The sequence below is a fragment of the Balaenoptera borealis genome, assembly GCF_965194805.1.
Source record: "Balaenoptera borealis genome assembly, chromosome: 15".
Taxonomy (NCBI): Eukaryota; Metazoa; Chordata; class Mammalia; order Artiodactyla; family Balaenopteridae; genus Balaenoptera; species Balaenoptera borealis.
This window is the reverse complement of record NC_138871.1, coordinates 45,962,413-45,989,879: the sequence shown is the minus strand read 5'-3', so window position 1 is coordinate 45,989,879 and position 27,467 is coordinate 45,962,413. Positions and strand designations below refer to the sequence as shown.

The 27,467-nt window shown below is 47.8% G+C and overlaps 1 protein-coding gene across 5 annotated transcripts in view; it reads left to right on the top strand.

Moving 5' to 3' along the window:
• The window catches only part of SPTBN1 (spectrin beta, non-erythrocytic 1), a 195,803-nt gene that overhangs the window by 120,701 nt on the left and 47,635 nt on the right, over positions 1–27,467 (top strand). For all 5 annotated transcript variants that reach the window (XM_082357918.1, XM_082357919.1, XM_082357920.1 and 2 more), the window contains 6 exons: positions 6,330–6,481; positions 17,563–17,736; positions 21,532–21,623; positions 22,867–22,947; positions 23,324–23,439; positions 27,180–27,292. In XM_082357918.1, the coding sequence (XP_082214044.1) occupies positions 6,330–6,481; positions 17,563–17,736; positions 21,532–21,623; positions 22,867–22,947; positions 23,324–23,439; positions 27,180–27,292 (728 nt within the window). The remainder of the gene's footprint in view (positions 1–6,329; positions 6,482–17,562; positions 17,737–21,531; positions 21,624–22,866; positions 22,948–23,323; positions 23,440–27,179; positions 27,293–27,467) is intronic.

Below are 27,467 nucleotides of genomic sequence, written 5' to 3'. Positions count from 1 at the left end.
ACCTCCTTTCCTTCTATGAACCCAACTCTGTACCTAATTTAGCTATGTGTTTATATGGAGAAAAAAGTAAGGGATTGCCAGCCCTTGCTTAAGATAGGCCATTTATCTTAGCACAATTGAGGAAGATCCTGATAGAAAACATTATTGGGTTGTATCAGCAGGTTCGGACTGTTTGAAAAGTAGAAGAAAGATTTGCTCTCTTCCGCCAGGTATAAATTCAGTCTTTGAGGGAATAATAAATGGGGTCATTGGTCAGTTCCCGTTTCTGTATTTCCCTTATTTTCCATCCAGAGATGGTTACATGCCTTCAGGCCTTTCTTCATCCCTGGCCCCTGTCCCTTTCCATAGCTGGAGCTGTGGCATATGGTGAATGTGGTTATGTTTAGCATTCTGTACAGAGGGTGTTGCAGAAAGATACTGTACAATCATTTCCATAACACAATGCCCTTCTGTTCATCAAAGCTATTTCTGTATCCTGTAGCTTAACTCATGCTAACACAATGTTCATTTTTCCAGTTACAGCCAATTCTCCAGAGTAAGTAAGTTTTGAAGTGTTCCAGCCTTCCAATATTGATCATAGTCATTCCCTAAAGAGAAAGGAAGTTGATTATGTGCTTCTAGAAGGGGAGGATGGAGAGGATATTCACAGCCTTTTGGTTGATCCTAAGCAAGTACGGTTCTCTGTTCTGAATATCTCCTCCTCTTTCTGTAAGACGTCTTCTAAAAATTTCAAGTTAGGTATCACCAACAAAAGACAAGTGAGTCTAGATACTCAGAGGAAAGGATCCTAATCCTTCTTAACCTAAACAGTGGAAGAGACAGAACAACACCCAAAGACACCCACCCGGCACTCCCAGTGTCACTGCTGGCTGGTGACACTGAGCAGCCCACCACCTCACCAAGCCTTGGGCTTTGCTGGAGATTACGCTGGTGTCCCACCTCCCTGACGGAGTTGGTGTGCAGATCTAGTGAGCTTTGAGAAAGCGTAAATTGCTCTTCAGATGCATGATGGTGCATTGCAGGCACATCATCTTGTGAAATTCTGTTTTCGGGAAAGAGCACCATAATAGAAAGCCATTTATAATTCAGTCCTTACAATCAGAGGCCAACGCAGATGTTGTCACCCATTCAAGGTTGGGTTTCTTGTTTGCTTCCCAGTGGTCCTCATTGACCAGGTGGTTGGCTAGTTCATGTCTGAGGCTGTGGAGCTAAGAAGACTTAGCTGGCTGGATCTTCACACTTGGAACGGCTCTGGTTCCTAGGTTCTCGGGGTTCCACGGACGTTCTGGTAGAATTTGTGGTTCTGGCAAACTTATTTTTGAGAGCTGCTTTAAGAGCCGTTCCTGACTACCACCCCTGCACTGACACACAAACTGCCTCACCAGGCTCTCTCCCGCAGAGGGCTGCTGGGTTCTTTTTGCCCTTTGCTCACGTGGTTCCCCACTTTTGTTGCCTCCGGACTGCTGCTGCTGTGGCTGCCTCAAGTCCCGGCTTGTATCGGTTAGGTGTGCGGTAGGTAGGCTTGTATCGGTTAGGTGTGCGGTAGGTAGGCTTGTATCGGTTAGGTGTGCGGTAGGTAGGCTTGTATCGGTTAGGTGTGCGGTAGGTAGGCTTGTATCGGTTAGGTGTGCGGTAGGTAGGCTTGTATCGGTTAGGTGTGCGGTAGGTAGGCTTGTATCGGTTAGGTGTGCGGTAGGTAGGCTTGTATCAGTAGGCCACCGAGAGGTGGCTGTGTCTTCAGGTACCATCTTGGGTTCCACGCTGCCCACCACATTGTGACAGTCATGCAAAGAGGGGTCGGTGAGGAGTGTTCACACCTGAAGGCCTTTACGTGGAGGAGTGAGGAGCCCTATTCTCTGTAGCTTCAAAGGTGGAGCAAGCTTCCTCGGCAGGTCACAGAGCCAGATCTCGTCTCGATGGAGACGGCATCCCAGCGATTGGAGCTACCCAGTGATGGAGTGGACCCTTTCACAAAATAAAGACTTGGGTTAGGATGGTGAGATTACGGCTGATTCTATATGTTGTATCATTGAAACTTTTTTTTATTTTGATGTTGTGGTAGAGACATTATTGCATAGTGACTGAACCTGGGCTTTGGAGCCAGCCTGCCCTGGAGAGTTAACAGATCCTAACTAATGGAGTAGTTAGGAGTGTAAAGCACACAGAGCAGTACCAGGGACGTAGTAAGTACGCTGTGTATGCTATTATTATTTTAATAAGAAAGAACGAGTCGTTTTCTTTCTGTACAACTATTAACCTCCTGCTGTGTACACACACAGTTCCCCCCCTCCTTTTTTTGGAATTTTAAAATAGCTGGTCCAGGTGCAGGAGGAGGGAGTTTTTGCTTTTGAAAGAAAGCTGATTCAGATGACTTGTAAAGCCTTGTTCCACCCTGAGATGATATGATTCCATGATCCCTGGTAAGTTTCTTGAATAGTTTGAGTTGTTGAAAGGGCTGCTTTGCTGGGGAAAGGGAGAGGGAACCAAGGTATGAGAGTTACAACACGCTGGGCACTTTGACGTCCTCGCATTGAATGCCAGAGCAAGCTTTAGGTGAGTCCCTCCACATAAGTATCATGTGGGGGAGAGGGGCAAGTACAGCTGAAGGATACTCACAGGGAGCAGCTGTGGGGTCCCCGTTCCTCGGAGGCACCACTGCTGAGTTTGGGGCAGAGACGGGTGGGAACCTGCCGCAGCATCAGGCTCATCCAGGTGAATTCTCCTCGGGGGGAGATGCGGGCATGCTTTGGCTTGATTAACAGCAATACAAGGCCCTGAAAGGGAAAAGGAGGACAGAAATGGCACGGGGGACAGAAATGCCCGTGTCACACTGACCCAGACCGAGCCCACCCCCGCGGTTGTCCTTCTGCCTTGCAAGGAAGGAGCCAGCTCTTTGTGGAATTGGATGGGCCTGAGGGCAGGGAGTTTCTGCTGCCATCAGCTAACAGGCACACCATCCGGATCAAAAAGCCTTTGATGCAGGCATAGGGAGTCATGAATGAATAGTACCCCAACTTGGGTGTCCTAATGTCAACTCCAGTTGGTGTAAGCCCAGAATGTCTCAAGCAGGGTTTCTCAACCCAGCTCAGGCACTGCTGACATTCGGGGCTGGATAACCCTTTGTTGTAGGGGCCGCCCTTCGCACTGTAGGGTGTTTAGCAGCGTCCCTGGCTCCTACCCACTATGTGCCAGTGGCACCTGCCCCCCCAGTTATGACAATCAATCAAAAATGTCTCCAGACATTGCCCAGTGTCCCCTAGGGAGCAGAATTGCCCCCAGTTGGGAACCACTGGTCTAAATAAACCAGATCAAGTGGAGCTTGTGAGGACTCCCAGAGCTGCTCATACTTGTAGAACTAGAAGGTGGGCGCTCTTCTCTCTGCTGCTCCCACCACCTCCTCACATAGCTCGGGCACGGTGACAGCAGCTTGAAGTTGGGAACACGCCTCTGGACTGTCTTCCATTGTCTGCGTCAAGGGCCTCCAGCTCCTCGGGCAGGCGTCTGGCCTGGCTTCACTGGGTTGGGAGTGGAGGGGTGATGTCACTGCGCCTTCCCAGGAAGGGTGGAACAAAGGACGGAGTCCCCAAGGACAGGCAGCCTCATCCTCAGCTGGCCCTCTGGGTAGGTTTTTTCCCTCCCTTTCCCTCCTTCCGGTTTCAGAAGCATTTGTTGTTCACCAAGTGCTCCATTGTAAGAGGACACGCTGAGTTGGCTGGGCTTTGTGTCTCTCGGCTGAGCCCATTTCCTGCCCCTTGTGTGTCGTAAGGGTGTTGATTCTGGTCCAGTCCCTGGATGGAATCTTCCATGCCTTTTCCAGTAAGCCCGAGGAACTTGAGCCCTCCGTGATTTTTCTAGCATGCTCAAGCTACCTGGAGCCTGCTCCTGAGGTGGGGGTGGGCAGAGTAGAGAGCTGGGAAGCAGGAGAGCAAGCGCTCATTCCTTCTGTTTAATTTTATTTTTGAACTTCTCTTCCCTCTCTTCTTTCCTCCCTTCTTCCAGGAGGTTCTGAGGACCCCAGCAGCCCTGGGGAGCCGTCCTCTCACAGATCCTCAGCCTGTCCTGTTTCCACTCAGTTCCCTCTGCGCCACCCGTGGCCTCTTTGCTTGCTTGCGTCTTCATGGGGAGGAGGGTTGGGGTCAGCCTCCAGCTCTTCAGGACAGGGCGCTGTGGGAGCGCACTGTCTTTAGGAGGAGATCCTCGAATCTGCTTGTAAAGGAACCTGTTAATTCAGAACCTGAAGGAAGCCGGGGGTGTTTCTGTAATGTGAGATTCACCCAAAGCAGTGACAGTTGGCTGGGGACACATTTGGTACTTGTTTATTTAGAAATAACTTAATCCAAGCAGGTTTTCATTTTGACCTTGTTCCCGTGATAGGCTGGGTGTGGTAGCGATTTGGAGCCCCAGACCCTTTAATAACAACCTAGGATACCCATCAAGGGCTTTATTAAAGACATTTCCAACTGTGTAGCACGTAAAAGATATTATAATTTAGAAAAAAATTAGTTGACCCTAAATGCACCTGAACCTCGAGTTACTTGCCATCTGTGACGTGTCCTTAGGAGAAGCTTCATGTGTCTGTGTACTCTGCTCTGGACCTGCTCTTTCCAAACAGCCAACCTTCGGCCAAAAAATACAGCTTCTGTGTCGCTGTCATGAAGTTACCGTCCATCATGATGATTGTGTGACGAATAATGCATGGGATCTTTTCTCTGCGACCGATCATGATGTTATTGGTGCAGTGCCTTTTTCAGTCTGCACTGTGCCCCTCACTGCCTTTTTCCTTGTTCCCCCATCCTGCCCTTTCTGATCCCTTGCTTTCAGTTGGCCTTTGTTGCGAGGCAAGGCCCTCTTTCCCTGTGGCGGGCTGTTCCCTCGGGGGAAGGCTGGGCCAGGAGGAGCTGCTGGCTTCGAAGGTGGGCGGCTGTCTTGGCAGGTGGCCCGGTGGCCTCACCTGCCAGGTTGGCAGCAGTAAAGGCTCATCTCTTGTTGCCTCTGCCTCATTCCCTCCCTGTGGTGGGTGGAGGCCTCAGCAGAGCCTTCCCTGCAGACATTCCCAGGATACCCTGGGCAGCCTGGGAACCCAGTACACCCAGGCCACCAAGTTCATGCCCCATCAGCAAGGGTGGCTTTTTAGCTGTCACTCAGTGATGCTGAAATACACAAAAAGTTGTTGGAGTCTGCTCCCTTTTTTGTAGATTGGTTCATAAGCATCTTGGTGGGTTTGGGCCTAACGCTGAAAGGAGGAAGTCTTGGGTCCTTTTAGGACAGGTTTATGCTGATGGAACTGGAAGTGGGGTGAGTATGTGACCAAAGGGTAGCTCAGTAGAGAACAGTCAGGGAGTGTGAGTCGGTGGGTCCAGGGCACATTCTGTGGATCCCTGTCGAAGATCTTCAACAGCCTGCATTTAGAACATTCTGCAGAGGCAAGAAGATGGGAAGCCCATTTGTATGAAATGTGAAGGGCCGGTTCTAGGCACGTGTGTCTAGAGTTTTGTGCTTTGAATTGGACAGAGCTTGATCACTGAGGCTTGAAAAACTTAATACTGTTTCCTGGATGATTTAGATGTGCAGCTACCCCACTTTGGACCATAAACCAGCAGTTGCCTTTTCAAGGAATGGTTGAAGTTTGGAGATGATAGTCGTCTACTCACTTTACGGAAGGGAACACTGAGCCCAGGGTCTCAGCACATTTTTGACGAAACCTCAACCTCGGGCCCAGGCCCTGCTCTCCCAGTGCCTGGCCAGGTCTCCTTGTACTCTGCCAAGTTGCCCACCATTGTTTCTGCTGTTCACTGAACATCCCACTCAGCAGGTGAAAGGGTCATTGCAGATCAAGGTCATGAGTGAATTTATCTCGTCAGGTGTTGCCTGATCCTTTGTACCTGAGGGAAGCAATTTCTGGCTGTCTCCTGAGCTCTTCTGCCCCACGTCCTTCTGTGTACTGTGTGCGTCCGCCCCACTGGGGAGGAATAATAGCTGACGCCCACGTTAGAAACTTTACCAGCCAAGTATTATACTATCGGGCAGGGGTGCAGAGGAACCCACCGTGACCTTCTCTGTCGTGTTGCCTCTCCAGCAGAGGTGGGAGGAAATGAGATGAGTGCGAGCGAAGGATGCTCTGCTGGTGGTTATGCTTAGGGGCTCCAGTGTTCAGGGATTGTATGGTTCCTCTATTCCCGAGTTGCTGACCGTGCTTTAGAGGAGCTAAGGTTCATTACAGTTGAGTTTTGCTCTTCTTCCTTTGGCCAGTGTCTCATGCCCCCACTGGCACACACCCACCACTGCCCAGGCTGTGGTTGGTGGTAAAGTGAGCTCTCCTCTGCTTGCAGATGAACGTGAAGCCGTGCAGAAGAAGACCTTCACCAAGTGGGTCAACTCCCACCTCGCCCGGGTGTCCTGCCGGATCACAGACCTGTACACTGACCTTCGGGATGGACGGATGCTCATCAAGCTGCTGGAGGTCCTCTCCGGAGAGAGACTGGTAAGAGGGGATGTGAAGTGTGGTGCACTGTAGGTGGGAAAATGTTTTTTTGAAAAATCAAGTGTGGAGTTGTCTCCTGTTGATTTCTGCAGTTAACGGTTGATATTTTTGAGGAGGAGACTCTTGATAAGTGAGGTGAGCACGATGGGGAAAGCTCCAGGGTAACATTCTGAATCTGGGTGATTTTCTTGAACTGTAGTGAAGCGGCTTCATTCTGGTTATTTGCAAGGTTACTACCTTTGGTCAGAAAGATCTTGGCTGGTGTCCCCTGTTGAACAGGGCACGGTGCTGGAAATTTAAGGGCCAGCCTTGGGTCCTGGCTCCAGGATGTACCTGTATCCCTTGAAATCACGGAATACTTTTCAATTTGTGTCTTACTGATTCTCTGGAAAATCTGAGCTGCTGTTTTAAGGTGGCAGGAATTGAATTCAATGGTCCCTGGTGTTTTTTTGGTTTCTTCCATGCACACTTCTTGTTTTGGGGGTGGAGGGAGAGGCTGGTGCTGTGTCTCCTTGGAAACTTGGAGCTTTGATGAATTCCCCCGAGCCGCCTTTTTGGGCAGGGGAGTTTGTCAGCCTACAGTGAAACTGTTCTCCCCATTCTGTTTCCCAGAGCTGCCATGGCTGTCTCTGATGTGACTTTTGTCTATGGACCTTAAACTGAGGAATCTTAAACCAGTCACTGTAACTGACCCAACAGGTTTTGTCTCGCCTTGGTGTGGAAATGGGTGCTGTCTTCTGCCAGAGCACAGGCGGTTCCATAGGTGCTGGTGGGGGCCCAGCCAAAGGCAGGCTGACGCCCAGGGATCGAGCCCACATCTGCAGTGACATCACCAGGAAAACATGATGCTGGTGGTTGGCAGGGCTGCCAGAAAGCCTCACTTTTAACTCGAGCTCCACCCCGTAACTTGACAGCCGCGGTGGGTCTGCATGCAGACCGACCCACACACCTCTGACCACAGGCCAGGGGCTGCGGTTGCACCCTGTCCTGTCATTAGCCCACAGGCAGAATGGCCCCTTTGAGCCCGGGTAAGAACATCAGGTTTCCCTTTCCCTGCCCCTCCGTTCAAGCACAGCCTCCTCTAAGAGACAGTGAAGCCCCGCCTCATCCTCAGTGCCTGTGGTCCACACGCTCTTTGTTCCCTGAGCGTGCACGTTATGTTGCCTCGTTTTCTTGAGAGGTTGTGGGTCAAGCTAGACACGCTGGAGAAACAAAGGAGGCTCCTGCCTCCGTGACCGTGATGCTGCCCTGAAGGCGGTGTGTAAGGTGCAAGTGGGAGCAGTGGGTCCACAGGGGGAGGGCTGGTCATTTTGGTTTGTTTTTTGACGTGAGTCTAGGCCAGAATTATTGTGATATTCATCTTTAAATACAATTTTGGTAACCAGACTTTCTCAACCGCCCCACATTTTTTTTTCCCTTTTAATGTTTAACCTAGTATGATTGTCTATTGATTTTTGGGTTTTTTTGAATGATGTTTTGAAAGTAGCTAAAAAAAAAAAAAAATCATTAAAGGTCACCTGAAACTAGAAATTAGTTTGAACATTAATTTTTGTCCCAATAGGGTCCCGTCTTCAGGGCTGTGGGGAGTAAATTGTTCACCCTGGAAGGTCCATAATTCTTTCATACCAAGAAGATTGTGTCCTTGATAATGTCCACATAATAAACGGGATCAGACCCTTTGCCCTTTATTCTGGAAAGGGCAACAAAAACATTAGGGAGAAAAAAAAGCAACCAGCAAAGCATAATTCTTGGTTGTTTGCAGGTACCTCCCACTCCTCTTTGCTGCCAGCAGTATATATATTTATATATATATATTTTTTGCAGTGACCCAGAGGCCTGGGAGAGTAGAGATAGAGAAGCATGAGAGGGCTGCCATCTCCATCCTCTCAGGCAGTCAGTGGCAGAAGCTGTGTTTAGCCATGACTTACCACTTTGTAAAACCCCAAGAGCCTTGACTTCTTTTATTATCCTTTCCTCACAGCCAACTCTGACTATAGGTTGGGCAGTCTGATTAATCTTCTTATTCCAAAAGTAAGGATACCATAGATAGAGTGAGCTACAGCTCTTGTTCATTTGTACTGGAGATTTTCGGCCTCTTTGGCCCCGTGGTTTATTTGGTTCATGGAGCCTTCTGGAAGGGACACAGACCACACTCTGCTGTTGGCTGCAGAAGCTGCCAGGGACTCAACGTTAGAGACCCTCCCCGCAGGAGAGGACATCCATCCATGAGGGCTTACCCCAAAGGATTCTTGCATCTTCAGATTCCAAAACGAATGAGGTTGCTAGAGCTTCCAGGCCTGGGTAAATTAATGTCCACAGCTAAACGGTTGTATCATCAGATAACGTTCAGTCAGCACTGGGCTTTCTGCACCAGTGATCCAAAGCCCGGGGTCACATAAACATTTGCACTCCATCTGGAGCCATGTCTCCATCGGCGTTTCAGCGCCAGCACTTACCACCAGCTTGGCAGTAGGTGGTAGATAAATGTTTGAGGGACTGCGGTATCTAAATTTATTTTATTAATAGACGCTTGGAGCCAACTCATCCCTCTTTACAGAGGGGGAGATTTGTCTTATTTTTACTAAGTTCAAAGAAATACATTAGCTTAATGATCCAGAGCATTCCACCCTAACCCCACCCTGCATTTTGGCTTAATAAAATTTGAGTTAGATTTGAGCAGGCTTTGGGTAGGCATTTTGGGTTATCAAGGCACTTGATTCCAGTGTACTGGGGAACATGAGAGGGCAGGAATCCTCACATCTGCTCCTGACTTGGGCGGGATCTGTGTCCGGAAGTTGTCGCTCTCTTTGCCGCAAGGTATGTCAGATCCTGGAGCAGTGAGGAAACTCTTCGGCTGAGCCCGGAAGCTGCTGCTAATCGGGATTGGGTTGATGACAAAGAAAACCTTTCCTTTCCAATGTGTTACTCTGAAATTACCATGTACTATAAGTTCATAAATGTCTTGCTTTAAAGTTCCATAAAGAATATAGACCACCCTTTACGACATCAACTGACCAGGTAGAAGCGGTCACTGTGCTGGTCACTTTGTCATTGGTCCTAGGTCCCAGGGCCAGATGAGAAACGGGACTTGAGGGGTAAAGGTTTGTCCTGTGCAACCCACTGACATTTGGAGGGAGTGGGGCCTCTGGACTTCGGGGGTGAAGTGGAGCCCACGGGTCCTCATCCAAGTTCGAAGTTGGCCAGTGCCTGCCCCCTTCCCTCCGTGGGCCTCGGCATGAAGGATGGTTCTGAATAAGACAGTTTCCTGCCTTGCTCCTGCCAGACTGAGCCCTCGCCTCTGACCAAGAGGACAAGGTTTTCTGAACACTTCTGCCCTCCCCCCAGCCCCTGCCATTTCCAATAGCGGGTACCACTGATTTTTGGTTGCTTGATGTTTTCCTGATATTCTGTCTTCTTATTCTGTTAATCAATCTCAAAGAAGACAATGCAACAAAAAGAGGATTTTTTTTTTTTTTTTTTTTTTTTTTTTTTTACCACCGTTAATTCCAAAACAGGCTGAGCTAGGTGGAGAAGATAGATTTACCATGAGATTTGCTAAGCCTTAGACAAATCCCACGTTGAACTACCCTGAGTGCGTTTTACATAGAGCCTTTGTTAGGAGAACATGCTGGCATGTATTGTTATAGAAACGGGGTTTTATGGACTGGCCACAGAACCTGCCTGTTGTTTGTAATGTCTCTTGTGTGGGAGAATTTGCTTTTGTTCTAAACAGACACAGAAGAATGCCCCTGTTAAATTCGGGTCTAATTGCACACATACTAAAAGTGAATTAATAGTAACAGGTAATAGTAATACCATGTGATAAAGTACTGAATGAATGGCCCCAAAGCCCTAGAGTTCAGAAGGGGAAACGGGCCTTCTGGATGGGGTGTCAAGGAGGGGCCGCGTGTCAGCCGTGAGGAAGAGTGAAGAGAGCGCTTGAGGGTGGGTGGCAGGAGGGAACAAGTGTAGGGAAAGCATCCTGGCTGAATTGGAGTTTGTTTTTGGAAGGAGTGATGATGGTCAGTCACTTTTAGTGTTTTCTGTCTCATGCATAATGTGTTTAGTTCTCACAGTCTAATCAAGGGGACAACTTACGCTTTATAGGAGAAACGGGCAGTGAGTGACCAGGGCCTCGCCCAAGGCCAGTATCACTACTGGGGAATATAACTTGGACTCCAGCCTACTCTCCTGTCTCTTGGTCCCCTCCTTTCTCATTGAGTCCTGCTAAAGGAGAAGATTCTCCTTGGGAGTGGGTCCCAACCAGGAAGGAGACGGGCAGGAATTAATGGAACAAAGTATGTTGTTTCCTGTTTAATTTTAATTGGGCAAGAATCGTTTATACTCTTCTTAAAGCTCAAAGTGTGATGTGTAGGGAGGTGTTTGGGGACATAATGTGAAATGAGTTTGGCTGTTGTATCAGAGGAGATTTTGGAGTTCCTATCCCCAAATCCCAAATTGCTATCCCATCCTACCCTCTGTATTAAGTAGTGGGGTGTGTGTGTGTGTGTGTGTGTGTGTGTGTAGCAAACACTGATTTTTGATTAAAAGGCAAAAATATAAGCAAGTATCCATTGCTCTGATATACTGAGACCAGTAGTGTCTTTTCTCTATTTCTTCCTCACCTAAACGAGAGATCAGGAGGCACTTTAGAATTCACCTTGCATGCTAGTGAGTCTTTCACCCTCCAACACATAGGTTGTATTTTATAGCTGGAAGGGACTTTAGTGGCCACTAAGTTAGATCCCTTTATTTCATAGGTCCTGTAACTGAGAGTCAGCAGCCATCAAGCCCATCCAGCTGGCATGTGGCAGTCGGCCTCTCCCAATTCCCAGGATTGGTGTTCTGTCCACCCTGCAACCCTTGGAGAGCTGTTGCTCCAGGTGGCTTCAAGGTGGCTTTGGATACCCATGAAGAAAATCAGAGGGAGTGGGGCTTAACCAGGGTAGAAGAGTGGCCCAGCTCCCCAGGGTCCTCCCAAAATACCCTGCCAGGAATCCTCCTTTATGTCTTCCTCTTCTATTCAAGGAGGCTAAAAATGGCTCCAGGAAACATTTGCTTTTTCTTTTCCATCTCTAGACTCTGACAAAAAGCCTGCCATCGTGATTACTCCACAGTTCTGCAAATCCTGATGCCTCACAGCGTGTAATCGATCCAAACTCCAGGCTGAGTGACAGTCGGGGCAGAGCCATGGGGGGGTGGGGGGTGGCGGCATCCAGCCCCCTCCTTCCTTTCTAAGGGCCTTGGGCCCACTTGGCGAATTTGCCCAGGACCACACCGCTTCTCAGGGGCAGGGCTCGGACTAGCTGCTCTAATAAGCAATCAGGAGTATATTGTCAGTTTCTGGAGGTTGGTTATTTAGCCCTGTAATTCCCACTCCTCCTTTGGAGTTGGAAAGAAGATGGGTCTGGAGGAAGGCCCAGATGGGTTGGAGCTGTGGTTGATAGAGATTTGGGACTAGAAGGGACAGAAGGGACCTTGGGAAGGGGAAACAGGAAAAGCGCCCACAAGACACAGGCCCACAGGCCCTGGTGCGGAAGAGCAGGGACACTTGTTAGATTGATTTAAAGGAGGATCCGTTAAAGTCGGCATTTCCTCAGAGGAGCCCGCGCCTGCAGAGCCCCCCTTGCTTGAGTTGCACGCGAGTCTGGTATTGATCCTTGCCTCCTCCTAAGTGGCATCTCAAACTGCCCCATCAGAAAGGACACAGAGGACAGAAATGCGCATGTTGCCGTGGGAACGGACCTGTGTCGCACTAGGAACTTGACAATAATTAATGGAGACGAGACAGGGAAGGTTCCTTTTCTCGGCAGGGCGAGCCACTCTTGGGGCGAGGCTTGTGTTTATCCCTGAGCGATGCACCCCTCCCCCAGTTGCTCGGTGTTCAGTTCTCTCCATTGTTATCTCTTCTTCCTCTTGAGAAGATGGAGGTTGAGTAAAAATAAAAATAGCTCTTTTAAAAAAAAAGGAAAACTGTCTGCCAGATGGGAACCGAGCCTCGTAATTTCCTTTCACGTAGACGTGTGTGTGTGTACTGCCCTTGGTTCCCGGTGTAGCCTGAAGAGGGCGCGCTCTGGAATCCCGGCTCACCGCACACCAGCCAGCCGCGCACCATCACCTCACCCCTCTAAGCCAGCAAGTTCTCATCTGCAAAATAACAAGAATAATAACAACTATTGCTGTGCAGTGTTAGTGTGAGGATTAAATAAATGTAAACCACCTAACAGATAGGTTAACATAGTGGCACAGGAAATGGCAGCTAAGAATTTTTAGATCTTGGGAGTTTTGCCGTTTATATGACCCAGTGTGTTTCAGTGTATATAGTTCTGTGCAGTCATTAACCCTTCTAAAATAAATTCCCTGTAATGATTGCCCCCTAAACTTGCCCAGGTACCGTGCCTTAAAACACTTCAGAAGCCCTCTCTGAAGCAGATACAGCATGAGTTTCAGGAGTTGGTATTCTTGAGTTTTAGTCTTGATCCTTACTCCCCCCTCATTGTGCCACCCGTACATCATCTAATCACGCCACATCTGGTTTATTCTTTTGGTTTAAAAAGGGGTTAATATGCCACCGAAGATGAGTGAGCTTCGATTGAGATGAAATGTGGGAAAGTGTTTGAAAAACATAGAGAGGTATAGTGAGGCAATGAAGCAACTTTCACTGCACAACATTTAGCCTAGTTTGAATTACTAGCTGCACAGCATAATAGTAATATTTAAAATATCTCTGTAAATCGTGCTTTCCAGCCTTGTTTCCTAGTAAGCTCTGAGTCATAGAGGTCTTACTGTGTATAGAGGCCTTAAGTGTTGAGGTTTGGGTGTTTTCACATCCTCTCCGCTCTCTCGTCCTATCTCCCCTCCCTCCAGGCAGCAGGCAGTTATAAGTTTTCTCTACCACCTTTTCCTTTTATTTCTGTCCAGAGTTTAATTTGGGGTGTCAGGATTAGAGGAGTAATATCATTACCATTATTTGGGGGCACATTCCCTTCTGGTATTAAATTTGCCTTTCAGTTGACGTATACCAACTTCTCTGCCTCTCAGTGGGAGAGTTCTGTCTAGACCCTGAACATTTCCTGTTGTCTAACAGAGAGGTGTGTTATTTCTAAACAGTTTGAAGCCCAAGTGGCATGGAGAGGGGGAGCCCCCTCTTTTAAGTAGAATCGTTGGGAGGAAAATCCTTGAGGCACCCCTGTTGGTAGACACACTTTGTGGGTTTGAGAACACCATAATCATTAGTTCACCATTTCATTTATGTAGCAGCCCTTTGAGATAATTATTCATATTATCCCCATGTTATGGATAAACAGACATTTGAGAAGTAAGGCGCTGATTGGCTAGAAAGTGGGGAAATTGTAACTTAAATGTGGGCATTTTAACATTAGCATCATCTTCTATGCTGAATTGCCCAACAGAAGCATATACAGAGATCTGGTTTGTTCGTGTTTGATGTTTTAAAAGATATAAAGGCCAGGAGCAGTAGGAAAATTAAAAACAAAAAAGCTTTAGGGGGAGAAGAGCAGAGTATCATCCCCCCGAATCTTGGTTTGATTTTTGGGAGAATTGCAAAAAAAAAAAAACCAAGTGGGGTGAGGGGGTCTCCTGAAAGTTTTCCATTTCCTCTGACTTTTGGAAATTGGTGAGGTTTGTTTTTTAACCATTTGAAGAAGTCTGATCATTTACCCAAAGGTGTTTCTCTGCCGTTTTTATTTTAGTTCCTTCCTTTGTGTTCCCACGCACTAGTGTTTCTGATGGCTGGTGCTGGAGGGGACTTAACGTTGTGTCCAGGTCTGGGGTGAACCATCCTCAGATCCCACCTGGCATGGCCACTCAGCATCAGCACGGCGTCCCTGCCACGTGGCGTTGGGCTTTTCCAGCCTGCAGGAAAGCGTTTGGACCCCTCTCGCAGCCCTCCCCCTCACACACCCTTGCACCCCATACTCACGTGGAAACGAACACACAGTCGGCTGGGATTTTGTAACGAGAGAACAGAGGCTTGAGCGGTGTCTCACACACGTTTGAAGTTGAGTGTTTCAAGATAAAGTCTAAAAGGACCAACTGTAGTTACGCCTGCTGCAACCTGGGAAGGTCCTTACAGCCCCCAGCCTGTTCCTTGTTCTCCTGCTGCTCAGGTCCTTCTGTCAGATGACAGAACTAAACAATTTAGTAAAGAGTTTGATGTCCTTTATTCAAGGGGACACAGTCCGTGGACAGAGGAGTGCCGTGCCTCACAAGTGGTGGAGCATGTTTCCTTAGGGATTTGGGGCGAGAGCAGGTTTCCAGAGGTTAGAAAAGGGGCAGCGCGGGAGCAGGGCGTGACTGGCTAGGAGGTTGGAGGTTTCCTTAGGAGGCGAGCGGGTCCTGTTTTCTGGGGCGAGGTGAGCTGGAGGACTGGGATGGGTGTGTGTTTGGGCTCCTTGACAGCTGTTTCCCTCAAGGGCAGTCCGACTTAGGTTTGTGACGTGGGCCGAGCCACTGGGGTGGCCTCTCTTTTGTGGGTCCTGGTACTCGAATTAACTTTACCAATTCTAATTCCATCCACACTGTTCCTCTCACGCTCAGTTAGGACATAACCTCTTCTGGCCTCGCAGATACCTGCTGCCATTAGGAGAATGCTTCCGTCCCTCTTGCTCTGCGGTCCTGGGCGTATGGTGCCTGACACACGCTGTTTGGTCACAGGCTCGCTGGTCAGGGCGCAGGCATTAAAGAGACGAGAGGAAGAGGCCTCTGTAGAGCAATGAGAAATGGCAGGAGCCCCTGCCCCAGAATTCACATGCTTCCTTAGAGGCAGTTAATCCCCACCCCTCAACTTTGAACAGAGGTTCAGCAGGAGCCACCTGGACACGAGAAGAACAAGGGACCGCTGTGGGTGGTCACTTTGTCAACCTCAAGAAATGACCGCTAATCCAGAGAAAATGAGAAGAACTGAAAGCTGGCCCGCGAGAACCAGGTGCAGAGTCCGGGGACTTCTCCCCCCGAGGGCTCTGGGCACACCCCTCCATCAGGGCCATCTCCCCTGTTAGGAGGGGGCCCAGGGGAGGAGGCTGCTGGGCGTGCCTTGGAAGAGGGGGGCTCCAGTGTCGGCCTCAGACTGTGTCTACACAGTCGCTCACGGAATCCTAGATGGAGGCCACCACTTTCTGTTTTAAATATCTGATCTTTTTCTTACCTCGCCATATTGCTTGATTTTGATGTAATGTTATCACTTGACCTAACATGAATAACAAATCCTAGCATTTCTGACATACCTGAAATGTATTAGTTGTGACGTTTCTGAGAGACGATGCCATTTTGCGGGGGGTGGTGGGAGGTTGTAAGTAAACTCTTATAATGCAGACTTCCCTCGATGCCCGAAGAGGGATTGGTTCCAGGACTTGCCGCCCGCGGGGACGGAGGGCCAACTGGAGCGTGAAAAGCTTGACTTTTAGAGACATTTCTTTTTCCATTGCTATTATTTGAAAAAATCTGCCACTTGTGGTAAGGCCTCTGGCCATAATCTTATTTCCTCGGGGTCAAGGCACATTCTTCTATGTTTGCCAGTCCTTTTTTGTAGAAGAGAAAGTCGAGAAAAAAATAACATAATCTGAGACTGGGTACTTAACGTGGTCACTTGTTAGCCAAGTTATCTTCTCTTTACATGTTTTCCATCTAGCGCTTAACTGAGGATCTCAGCTACAGAGGGTAAAGTGGGAAGCAGGCAAGACCTTACCGTCGGACTAGCTGCCGCCCACACCTGCGTGTGCCCAGGTTGCTGCACACCTGGCTGCCTTTCCTCTGTGAGGCCGGCTCATAGCACACACCGCTGCCCAGTCCATCTGTGGGCGTTCAGGTCACTCCATGTCGGCCCTGGGTGCTGAACCAAACCAGAGGCCACCGAGGATATAGCAGGCATATAAAACATCATCCCTGCTCTCAAGGCAGTAGTCAAGTTGGAAGTAATAAAAACAACACATACGAAATAACAGCAAAAATATAAGATATGTGATTAGTTCCTGAACTCTGTGGTCCAGACAGAGACCACAGACGTATAGGTTTGGGGGGGAAGGGGAGACCTGTGAGAACTGGAATGGTTGGAAATGACTCCTAGAAGGAAAGATGTGCCTTGACCTGAACCTTGAAAGGTGGGTAGGGTACAATGAGTTGGCTGAGGAGGTAGGATGGCAGCCAGGCCAGGTTCATCTTCTGGCCAGGGGCGTGTGGGCAACCTGGTGGCAGCTCTGTGGAGTAGTGAGATCAGCCTGAGGTGCAACCTCAGCTAGAAGGGGGAGTAACGGGCGACAGAGAGGAGGGTGGGAAGGATGGAGGCGGGCGATGGAGGCATGAGCTTGTTCTTGACACAGGAGATGATAGAGACCCACTGAAAATTTCGAGTGTGTGTGTGTGTGTGTGTATCTTTACCTATTGCTTTGTTTATTTAAAACGCTCACCTTGAAAATGCCTTTTTTTGATTTTGATATAACTGATTAAAAGGAATAGACATTTGAGGTAGTCAAATTAGACTACTCTCATATTTTTTTTTTTTACTTTATCCTTTCTTTCCAGTAAGTCACACCCTTTTACTCAACCCCCCTCCATCATCCTCACAAAACCAGCACTTGAAAATTCCGCTGATTGGGTGGAGTGTCCCGCCTTTTTCATCTTGAGCCAACCTTGGGAAACGACCCAAACCAGCAGGTGGCAAACCTGTTTTTACGTTTAAAGCAGCCAGAAAGTCCTCAGAGGTGTTTTCGCTGTGCATCTGCAAAAATCATATGGATGGCAGTAGTAGCTCTGAAATTCTTTATGAAAACTGGGTTCCTTTTTCTCTAAGCTTCCAGCTTCTGTGCTCATTTGTAAATTGTGTCACTTCCATGATTAAACAAAAACCTCTGAAGAGTGATCGGTTACCATCCCTTAAGTAAACTTTTCTAAGGCTGTTAGATAAACTCTGTCCTTGGACTGAATGAGCACGTTTTTTTTAACGTTTTGGTATGGGTCGGAAAGCGCTGCATGAATGGGCACGTGTGCACTTTCTGGGCTGTAGTTCTGAGCTGGTTTCTGCCCTCTTGGATGATCTGTTTCCACCTTCTGCTCATCTGTTTTAGCCTAAACCCACCAAGGGACGAATGCGCATCCACTGTCTGGAGAACGTGGACAAGGCCCTTCAGTTCCTGAAGGAGCAGAGAGTCCATCTTGAGAACATGGGGTCCCACGACATCGTGGATGGGAACCACCGGCTGACCCTCGGCCTCATCTGGACCATCATCCTGCGCTTCCAGGTAAGGGACTTGGCCCGGCGATTCGGCCTCCCTCCTGGGTATGAGCATCCCTGTGAAACTGGCCTCCCCATTCCAGAGGGACCAGGAAGACCAGGTTGAAATGTCATCTCAGAGTCAGCTGAGCAGAGCGGCGGGTCACATTTGGCTGCCCTGTAGGCATGTGGCAGCTAGCCATATCCTCCCTCAGTTTTGCTAGCCCCTGAAAGTCTTGACTCTCCTGGCAAATAAGAGGGTTTCTGGGCTGCGTCTTAGCCCACCACTTCGCCGACACCTACTGTAGACGTCTGGTGTCTGCTGCTCAGCGTTCAGGAGCAGAGGTGTAAGGGTGTGGTCGATGCTAGGTTACTACCACTAGACTGTGTGAACTTTGCCAGATTGTGGCATGCGTCATAGAATATCTTTAGGCAAAGCTGCTTAGGATCATGGCACATGCGTGGGCTCTGTTTTCACCTTCTCCTTCTCCTTTGGATGTGAGGAAGCAGTTTTCAGGGGGGATGTGCCAAAAAGCCTTCTGCTTGTTTGAATTGATGACGATTTTATGGGTTTGTTATACCCGAGGGAAAGGTTCTAAGTATAGGAATACTGTAAGCCAGAAGGTGCTCTCAAGGTCACTTTGTCCCGTTCCTTCACTTTATGAGGGAAGGGAGGAGCCTTGCCAGGGATCACACAGCCAGTCAGGGCTGCTGTGCGCGCTCCTGACCCCTTGGAAGAGAGCTCAGCCTTTCTCGTCTGTGAAGCACCTCCGGCCTGATGACTGGTTCTTTCTCCAGGCTGTTGCTTCATGCCCCTGCTTTTCAGTTAAAATCTGAAATTCAGGAAACACTTCTTACCATGGCGTCAGGTTACCCTGCAAACAAAAGTCCAAACAGTCCTGTCTCCACTGTGGCTGTGTTCTCTGTATCTTCCCTTCCTGTTAAGCCCCTTTGATGAAGTTTGATTGTTTTTTTTTTTTTTTTCCCTACGTAAATAAAAATCTCACCAACAAAGGGCCATGTCAGAAATCAAATTATAGCTCTCTTTGTATTCTTACTAAAACGCTGAAATCAACCTCTAACCAGTCGTTTTCCTTCTCGCTTCCCTCGGGATCGGGCAGCTCTAGTTCAGTGGTCTGGGTGGGTATGTGGGAGGAGGGAGGGGGTAGGGGACCAAACCAGAGCTGTACAGAGACACTCCCTGCATGGGGGGTTCCTAAGCCTGGACCTGCCTTGGGAAAGCCGTTTACTCATTCAGGTTCCCTGGTCCCAGCCCCAGCGCTTCTAATTAAATAGGTCTGAGGCGGGGAACCACTGTGAAGGTGACATCGTTAGTGGAGATTTAATTGCAACAATCAGTGACTTTATTTTGCAAACAGAACTCTTCTGCAGGTTTCTGTCATTTAGTTCCTGAATGATTTGAAAACAGAGTGAATACCATTACATTCACTAACTATTGCTCTTGGCCTTAGGCCAACAGGACTCTCCTGGAGCATCGCCTCAGTTCTGTAGAGTAAAAAGTCCTGTTTCTCTTGCCTTTGGCCTGTAGCAATCAGAGCGTGGAAGGGCGTCCTGACAGCAGCTTCTCTTGACAGCGGGTCTGTGCCCGTGGCGGGGAGCTGGCACACACAGCCCTTTCCAGGATTCTCCACGTGAATTGGGTTGCGTCATTGACTAATTAGCTTCCTGCCAGCTTGCCTTTTTCTGTGCTTGAACCTGTAAATGCTGATACGTAGTTTCTCCCTTTCCTTTGAGGCTGATGTCACTGCATGGCCTGCAGGGTTGGTGTCTGACATGACCCCACCTCCCGCAGCAGTTTTATCACATCATCCCCCGCTCCACAAACATGTATTGATTCTGCACCAGCCAAGGCCCAGCTCACATTCTGCGTCCTCCGTGAAGCATCTCTCTCCCCACCGCCCCCCAGCTCCTGAATGTGCAGCCTTGTCTTACATTTCCTCTGTGTGTGTGTGTGTGTGTGTGTGTGTGTGTGTGTCTCCAGAGTCCCCAAGACGTGGCCTGCCCTGATGTGTGTAGCAGGTGTGCATTAAATACCGATGATGACAGACAGGTTTTATGCTGCTTTCCCTTAAAAGAGAGTAAAAGATGGTGTGAGAAACTGGAATGAAAGTTGTCGAGTTTGCCTAGTCCACATAGGGAGCTGTCTTCACTTCAGAAGGGTAGATTTTGTTTCTAAAAGAACAAGTCTGGAAACAGATTCCCTTCGCACTGAGGCATAGGAAAGCTGACGGGGGTTAATGTGTAAAATTCCACCTGCCTTTCTTGGTGAGTTCGTGTCTTACTCCTTGAGCGAAGGTTATTCTTGCACACTGTTTGGAGTTTGGAGTCTGTGCAAGCTCAGACTTCACTTACAACAGTTAAAAATGCAGAATTTTTTTTAGAAGTGTAATTATTTCAATTTCTAGGTGTTTTTCCTAGTTGAAAGTTTCTAACTTTTTAATCTTACATGTATGTATTTTATCCTCCTCCTACCTCTTTCTCTTAAAAAGAATTCTGGGGCGTGTTTCTAGATTAAATGGAAAGACCTTTGACAGGGGCCAGGACAGGGAATCTTGGAATGGTTAGAGCTGAAAGAGAGGCCAACACCCTTTCCCCTGACTCCATCCCACATTTTATCATTATAATCAAGGAACTAAAGGCAAAGGGGTATTTAGAGCGTTTGTTTAAAATCACGTAACTGGTAGGCAGCCCGTCATCCAAAGAGCTGACGTGTATGGATCCTTACTAAGAGCCCAGCCCTTCATACTTTGCATTTGTTCAAGTGTACAGCAGCGCTCCGAGATAGCCACCCCTCAGAGGGGAAGCCGAGGAACTAGCCCAAGGACACGCAGTAGGTGGGGGAGCCTGGATTCAGACCCAGAGAGTCTGACTTTGGTGCCAGTAGACCAGGCTCTATGTCCTGTTGAGAATCAGCGGCCTCTGAGTAGCTGATGAATACAGGCTGTCTTAGTCCATTCAGGCTGCTAAAACAAAGTACCACAGATTGGGTGGCTTCCAAACAATAGAAATTTATTGCTTACGGTTCTGGAGGCTGTAAGTCTGAGATCAGGGTGCTAGCGTGGTCAGGTGAGGGCCCTCTTCCGGGTTGCATACTTCTCATTGTGTCCTTACATGGTGGAAGGCGCTAGGGATCTCTCTGGAGCCTCTTTTATAAGGCACAAATCCCATTTATGAGGGCTCTACCCTCATAACTTAAGCATCTCCCAAAGGCCCTATCTCTTAACGCCATCACCTGTGTGGCTTAGGATTTCAACATAAGAATTGGTGAGGGTGTGGGAGACAAACATTCAGACCATGGAAGCACAGCATTTATGGGCACTCTTTCTCTGAGAGTTTGGGTCAGTTTTCAGGAAATGGTGCACGCACTGTCCTCATCAACAAAGGACTCACTCACCCTGGTGTAAAAAAATCTTTGGTTGTGAAAAAACAAACGGTATTTTTCTAGGGTCTGCTGAGGTTCAAGGTGTACCGTATGCACCACTGTTCTAGCTTGTAGTTGGAGAAGACGGGCTATGTTGGGGGTAGAAATGACCCCTAATAGGTTCTTGGAAGTCAGGCAGGTAACTAGTCTTCACTTCAGTCTTATCTTTGTGCAAAATAGAGAACCTAGTTCTGGTTGGTGTTTCTAAGAAGTGAACCCTGGCTTCAGAAAGCAGTTCTCATTGACCCTCGGAGTAGGCAGTCTGCAGGGCTAGGTGTTGATCTAAAGTTTACTCTTTATGTATATGCAGACCTGTTCTTCTGTGGCTTTCATTAGGAAGCTAACGCATCTATTGGTCTAATATTTCTTTGTAAATCTTAGATCCAGGATATCAGCGTGGAAACTGAAGACAACAAAGAGAAGAAATCTGCCAAGGATGCATTGCTGTTGTGGTGCCAGATGAAGACAGCTGGGTGAGCACGAACTCAGGGGGTTAGGGGCTGCTTCTCCCAGGACTAAGTTCTACCAGAGTCATCACTTACAAGGTGTTGACGAGTATCTTTTTCCACCACTTCCATTGAGACGTCTTGTTGACTCGTAAGTAGTTGATGCGCTGACATTTCAGCTAGCTCTCAGAACAGGAGTGGATTTATATCCTGGACCTGTCATTTGCACAATCAGTTTCCCTCTGTTTATTAAGGAAGTTCCAGAGAGAAGTTAATCTTGAATTTTAAAACCCTGAAACCATGTTTAAGAATCTCATCCATGATATTTGTAAAAAGTTGTGGGTTTTCTCCTCTCTTTAATTTCTGTTGCTTTGGGAAGCTCTGTGCATTAAACTTAAGGGTGGGTGGTCTTTGTACGTTTTCTCAGTTTCCCTTTCTTTTATTCTCTCATTGAAATTTCAGTGAAGATATTTTTTAGAGAATCGCATCTTGCTTATTGCTCACTGAAACTGTCGGAGCTCCTCGGTACTAATTGAGAATTGGTTTTCTGCCAGGTTAATTTTGCACCAAGTCAGGACTACTTGGAGGACAGATGTAACTAATGGACATGATCAGTCAGTGGTAACTATGGAAACTATAAAGAGTGTAAGGCTTAGTAAGGGGATCAAGTTAGGAATGAACTTTTAATCAACCACAGGTAGAAAGTTATTAATAATCAATGTGGTGTAGAGTAGCTGATTGACTGCGGGTAAGTTTCAAACATAGGGAATTGTTTCAGGGAGGTACTAGATTTACAAAACTTCATCCAGTTCAGTGGGATAAGGAAGAAGGAGAGCTGAGTCTTTGAACAGGTAATCCCAGCTACTCCCTCTCCCGGAGTGCCGTGTGAACTCGGGTCTTGGTGTCTGCAGGGTTCTGATAGCTGTGCTGGGGGCGTGGAAAGCCAGTGAAGCAGGGAGACGTCAGAGGCATCTAGTCGTGGTCACTTTTTTCTCAGTAAGCCTGGTGTTTTCAGTCAAGGACGCAGATCACAGATCGAATTACCAAGAAAGAAAAGCCATGTGGACGTGTGTTTTATTCTTATTTTCCAACAAGGAGAAGTTGAGGCGGATCTTAGCTTCGATTTGATTGTCCTTATTGATATTCACTGCCCGACATTTTCGCAGTGCCTACAGACTTTTTCTTTTTTTTTTAAACACTGTGTTTAGCAAAAGCACAGACCTTTATTTGATAATTGTGTCGCTCTTGTCTCGTGCCTCGTGTTTGTTAGGTACCCCAACGTCAACATTCACAATTTCACCACTAGCTGGAGGGACGGCATGGCCTTCAATGCACTGATACACAAACACCGGTGAGTCCTTAGAGGTCATGCTAACAATTTGGGGGTGGAATGTTGACATCCTTGTGTAGCAGATCTGGGTGACTTTCAGTCCTCATGTCCGTTGCCCTCGCTGTTGCATCACGGTGGAAATTTCTGCCTTCCCCGTGAGGAAGGTGAGAGAGAGTGTGTAAATTCTCCCAAACAAAAGAAACAAGTTCACCCATTCTCTTCATAAACTTTGAGGTTGTTTATTCAAAAATCGGGTTTCATTGTTTGATGATTAACTAAAACCGTAGGCTTTTACTCTGCTAAGTGGACACTTTTGGAGTAGTAATCGAGTCCCACGGGTCACACGGTGTGTTTTCAAGCCACGGTTTCTGTTGTGTTCCACTGTTGCTCTACACAGGCCTGACCTGATAGATTTTGACAAGCTAAAGAAATCCAATGCACACTACAATCTGCAGAATGCATTTAACCTTGCAGAGCAGCACCTCGGCCTCACTAAACTGTTGGACCCCGAAGGTAAGGACTCAAGGGGTGAAAGGTGGGACTGTCGGTATCTCTTGCACTGAGGGGTAAATATAAAATCTGCTTTGTGTCAGTTTGTTGTATTCATACAGTGTGCTTTGGGAATTATCTAAGGAAGAGGAGTTTAATTTTGGTGTGGGAGTTACTTGAGGATTTGTGTAAAGGATTACATCTGAAAAGGCCTTGAAAGATGAGTATGATTTAAACATGTGCCAGAGGAGAGGGCAGGGCAGGCAGAGGGATTTGTGTGAGCAAAGGAACCAGGAAAGAGGAAGGTGTGATTGGGGACTAACAGTTTATTGGGGGTGGTGTTAGCGTGATGTTGGGAAAAATACAACTGGAAAGGTGGGTGGGGGCCCAACAGGTTACGGTCTTTAGAGGTTATTCAGCAGGCAGTGGGGAGTCACTGAAGCCCCCTAGCCTCTGTGCTCAAGGAAGAGAAGCTGCCTTAGGCTCTCATACATGCTTGTTGACTGGCGTTCATCCCACGGTGGCAAGAGCGTGGTTTGGCCTGGGTAGAGATAGGGGCAGGGGCCTCCTTAGGAGACTGTGCAGTGTTTGCTCCTGAGCAAGAAGCGCTTCAGTGAGGAAGGTGCACCCGGAACGTGTGGGTGGCAGAAGGAGTAACACGCGCAGTCCCTCCTCGTGGCTGGCTGCTTGGCGGCCCAATCTCTGCACAGAACCAACCTCTCTGCTCTGCGGATCCCTGCAGCAGGACCCTGAAGACTGACTGCAGGTGACATGGAGCAGACCTGTGTGGGACAGTCCCATAGGTTGTAAATCCCTTGCTTACCAAAATCCTAACTGTAGGCTTCATCTTAGCATGAGCTATCACAGGAACGTTCTCTGATGTCGAGAAGCATTTAAAACGTAAGAGGATTTGTTTGTAGGGCTGGAGCTTTTTAGACCCTCTCAGCTGTTAGCAAATATTAGAGAGAAAAAACTGTATGTGAGTGAAAGTTTAAAGCTCTTATAAATATAGAACAGGAAGTTGAACTCCCCAGGGGCAGATCGAGGTCGTGAGGCTGCCAGGCAGGCGTCTTGCTATTTTCCAGTGCATCAGATGCACTGATAGTTTCACTACAGGAAGCTGAGATAAAATTATCTTTGTGCTAGCCCATTAAATGATTTCTCAATATAAACACAAAACTAAAATTCCTTGGACTGTGATAAATCTTTGTGCTTAACCCCTGCCTTACTCTGGAAGGCCATCCTCCCTGAGCCCGAGCTCTTTGTGCTTGGATAAAGAATCTTCTTTTTTTTTTTAATCACTATGACAAAAAGAAATTTAATAAGTTGCTCATTAGTTACTCTTGCTAATCACCACCCACTACGAAAAGGGGATTGATGTTCCCCAGATCATTTCGAAGACAAGGAGCTAAAAAAAGCAGTCGATGTCACTTATTCTGTGGGTTTGATCTTGATTATTAGTTGTCCTTAGCTGCTGTTAGTTGTCCGGTGCCCCAGAGAGCATCAGTTAAAATAAAATTGTAAACAAGTTAAAAAAGGTTTTGCTTGCTCACTCTTTCCCAGTTATGTCGACATTTTGTGTTTATTAAATTGCATACAGGGATGGCATTTTTTCCTGGCCTTCCTCCAGTTCTGTATCCACGGGGCCCACTTTGATGGGGCCAAACAGACACAGGAGTTGGCCACAGGGGCCCTGGGGTGGGAACAGTAGCTGTGGCCCCCACTGCCATCAGCTGCCTCAGTGTCTCTGGGCAGGGAGCTTTCCCGCCCTGTGCCCTGGTAGTCAAGTCTTTAAAACAAGAGAAACAACCTGCCTCACACAGGGCTGCCAGGAGGATAGAAATGAAGGCGCGTGTGCGGATGCACATTGAAAAAAGAGCCCCATACGTCAACAAAGAGCTATCTGTGTGTTCTCTCCTCCGTCTATCCTGAGTTGAGTACTTCCCTCAACATTGCCATACCCCGAAGACTGACCACCTTCATTCATTTGCTCCCTCCCTCGATAAATATTTATTGACCACCCAACCTGTATATAGACAGCACGTTAGGAGGTGGGGAGGCACGGTGGCCCAGGGCTTCCCAAGACTGGGTTCCTGCCTTGGAAACTCAGTCTTGTAAGACTAATGAAATGTGCATAAGTAATCATAGGACCTGGCAGAAAGCAAACCATAAACAAAGCCTTTTAGGGAACAGAGGAGACAGTCATTCCAGCTGTAGGGATCGGAAATGGCTGTGTTGGAGTGGTGGCTTCTGAGCTGGACCTGAAGGGTAGGAAGAAGGTGGTGTGCTGGGGAAGGCCCTTTCGGACAAAGGGAGGCTGTAACCGGAAGGAATATTGGGAATTGAGGGGTGGTAAATAGTCCAGTTTGGTTTAGATCTATAGTGCCTTAGAAGAACCAGTAGGCTGTAGAATGAGAAATGTCTAGAATGGCACTTGGCACTTAGAGGAAGCTTGATAAATATTCGATGGATAGATGGAAGGAAGGGAGGGAGGGAAAGAAAGTTAGGGCAAATTGTAGAGGCCTTTGGGGTTTATACTTTATTTTTCAGGCTGCAGGGCACTTCTGAGTAATTTGGGCTTGGAGGGAGCTGTGCTTCACAGCTGTGCTTCTGGAAGATCAGCCAGGCACAGTGTGTAAAGTGAATCGAGTAGCAGGGAGACCCAGTGAGGAAGCCATTGCTTCAGGTCTGGTTATGTGACCATGAGAGCTGGACCCGAGAGTGACAGTAAGGATTCCATAAATAGAATCATCAGGTCTCAGACCCGGTGACTAACTGGATATGGGTAACAAGGAGATAAAGATGTCCATGGACTCAGTGGCCGGGAAAGATTCTGGTGCCACTGGCAGAAATAAGGACCACAGAGAAACACAGACCAGCTTAGGGGTCGGGGAGGCAGGGAGGTGAATGTGGTGTGTCTGGGTGGTAACCACATCACTGAGATATCTGACTCAGTTCTTACTATGTTCTTCATTTCTGTGTAGTAGTTTTGTATATATTTTGTCATCTCAGTAGCCTGGGATCCTCTAGAGAAAGGATCATGTCTGTTAAGACTTTTATGTCCTTCTGTCATACAGAGTGAAGTAAGTCCGAAAGAGAAAAACAGATACCGTATGCTAACACATACATATGGAATCTAAAAAAAAAAAAAAAAAAAAAAGTGGTTCTGATGAACCTAGGAGCAGGACAGGAATAAAGACGCAGATATAGAGAATGGACTTGAGGACACGGGGAGGGGGAAGGGTAAGCTGGGACGAAGTGAGAGAGTGGCATGGACATATATACAGTACCAAATGTAAAACAGATAGCTGGTGGGAAGCAGCTGCATAGCACAGGGAGATCAGCTTGGTGCTTTGTGTCCACCTAGAAGTGTGGGATAGGGAGGGTAGGAGGGAGACCCAAGAGGGAGGAGATATGGGCATATACGTACACATATAGCTGATTCACTTTGTTATACAGCAGCAACTAACACACCATTGTAAAGCAATTATACTTCAATAAAGATGTTAAAAAAAAAAAAAAGACTTTTATGTCCTTATTGCAGTAGAAGGCACTTATGAATGTTCATATAATAAAAGAGCCAGGGAGGTGATTTCATCCCTGTTAGTTAACTTTATAATTAACACACTGATGGCAGAACTCTCAAGCCCAAAAAATGAAGATACGGGCCTGTGCAGTGCTGAGCAGCTGTTCCGGGTTGTTCCTGCTGCCTGGGTGGCGGTGCCGTGAGCAGAGTACTGAACAGAATCTTCTCTGGGTTGCAGATATCAGTGTGGACCACCCCGATGAGAAGTCCATTATCACTTACGTGGTGACTTATTACCACTACTTCTCAAAGATGAAGGCCTTGGCTGTTGAAGGAAAACGAATTGGAAAGGTGAGCTCACACCACTTTTGTAAGTTGTGAGACGTAATTAAGGTTCGCATCTTAATGTGCCGCCACCACGCACTCAGACGTTTAGCTATTGGGAGTTCGTGGCAGGTTCTCCACACGGCAGGGAAGTGGGCAGCAGCCTCTCGATCCCAAAGAGTAACAGGAGGCAGGAGCGGTG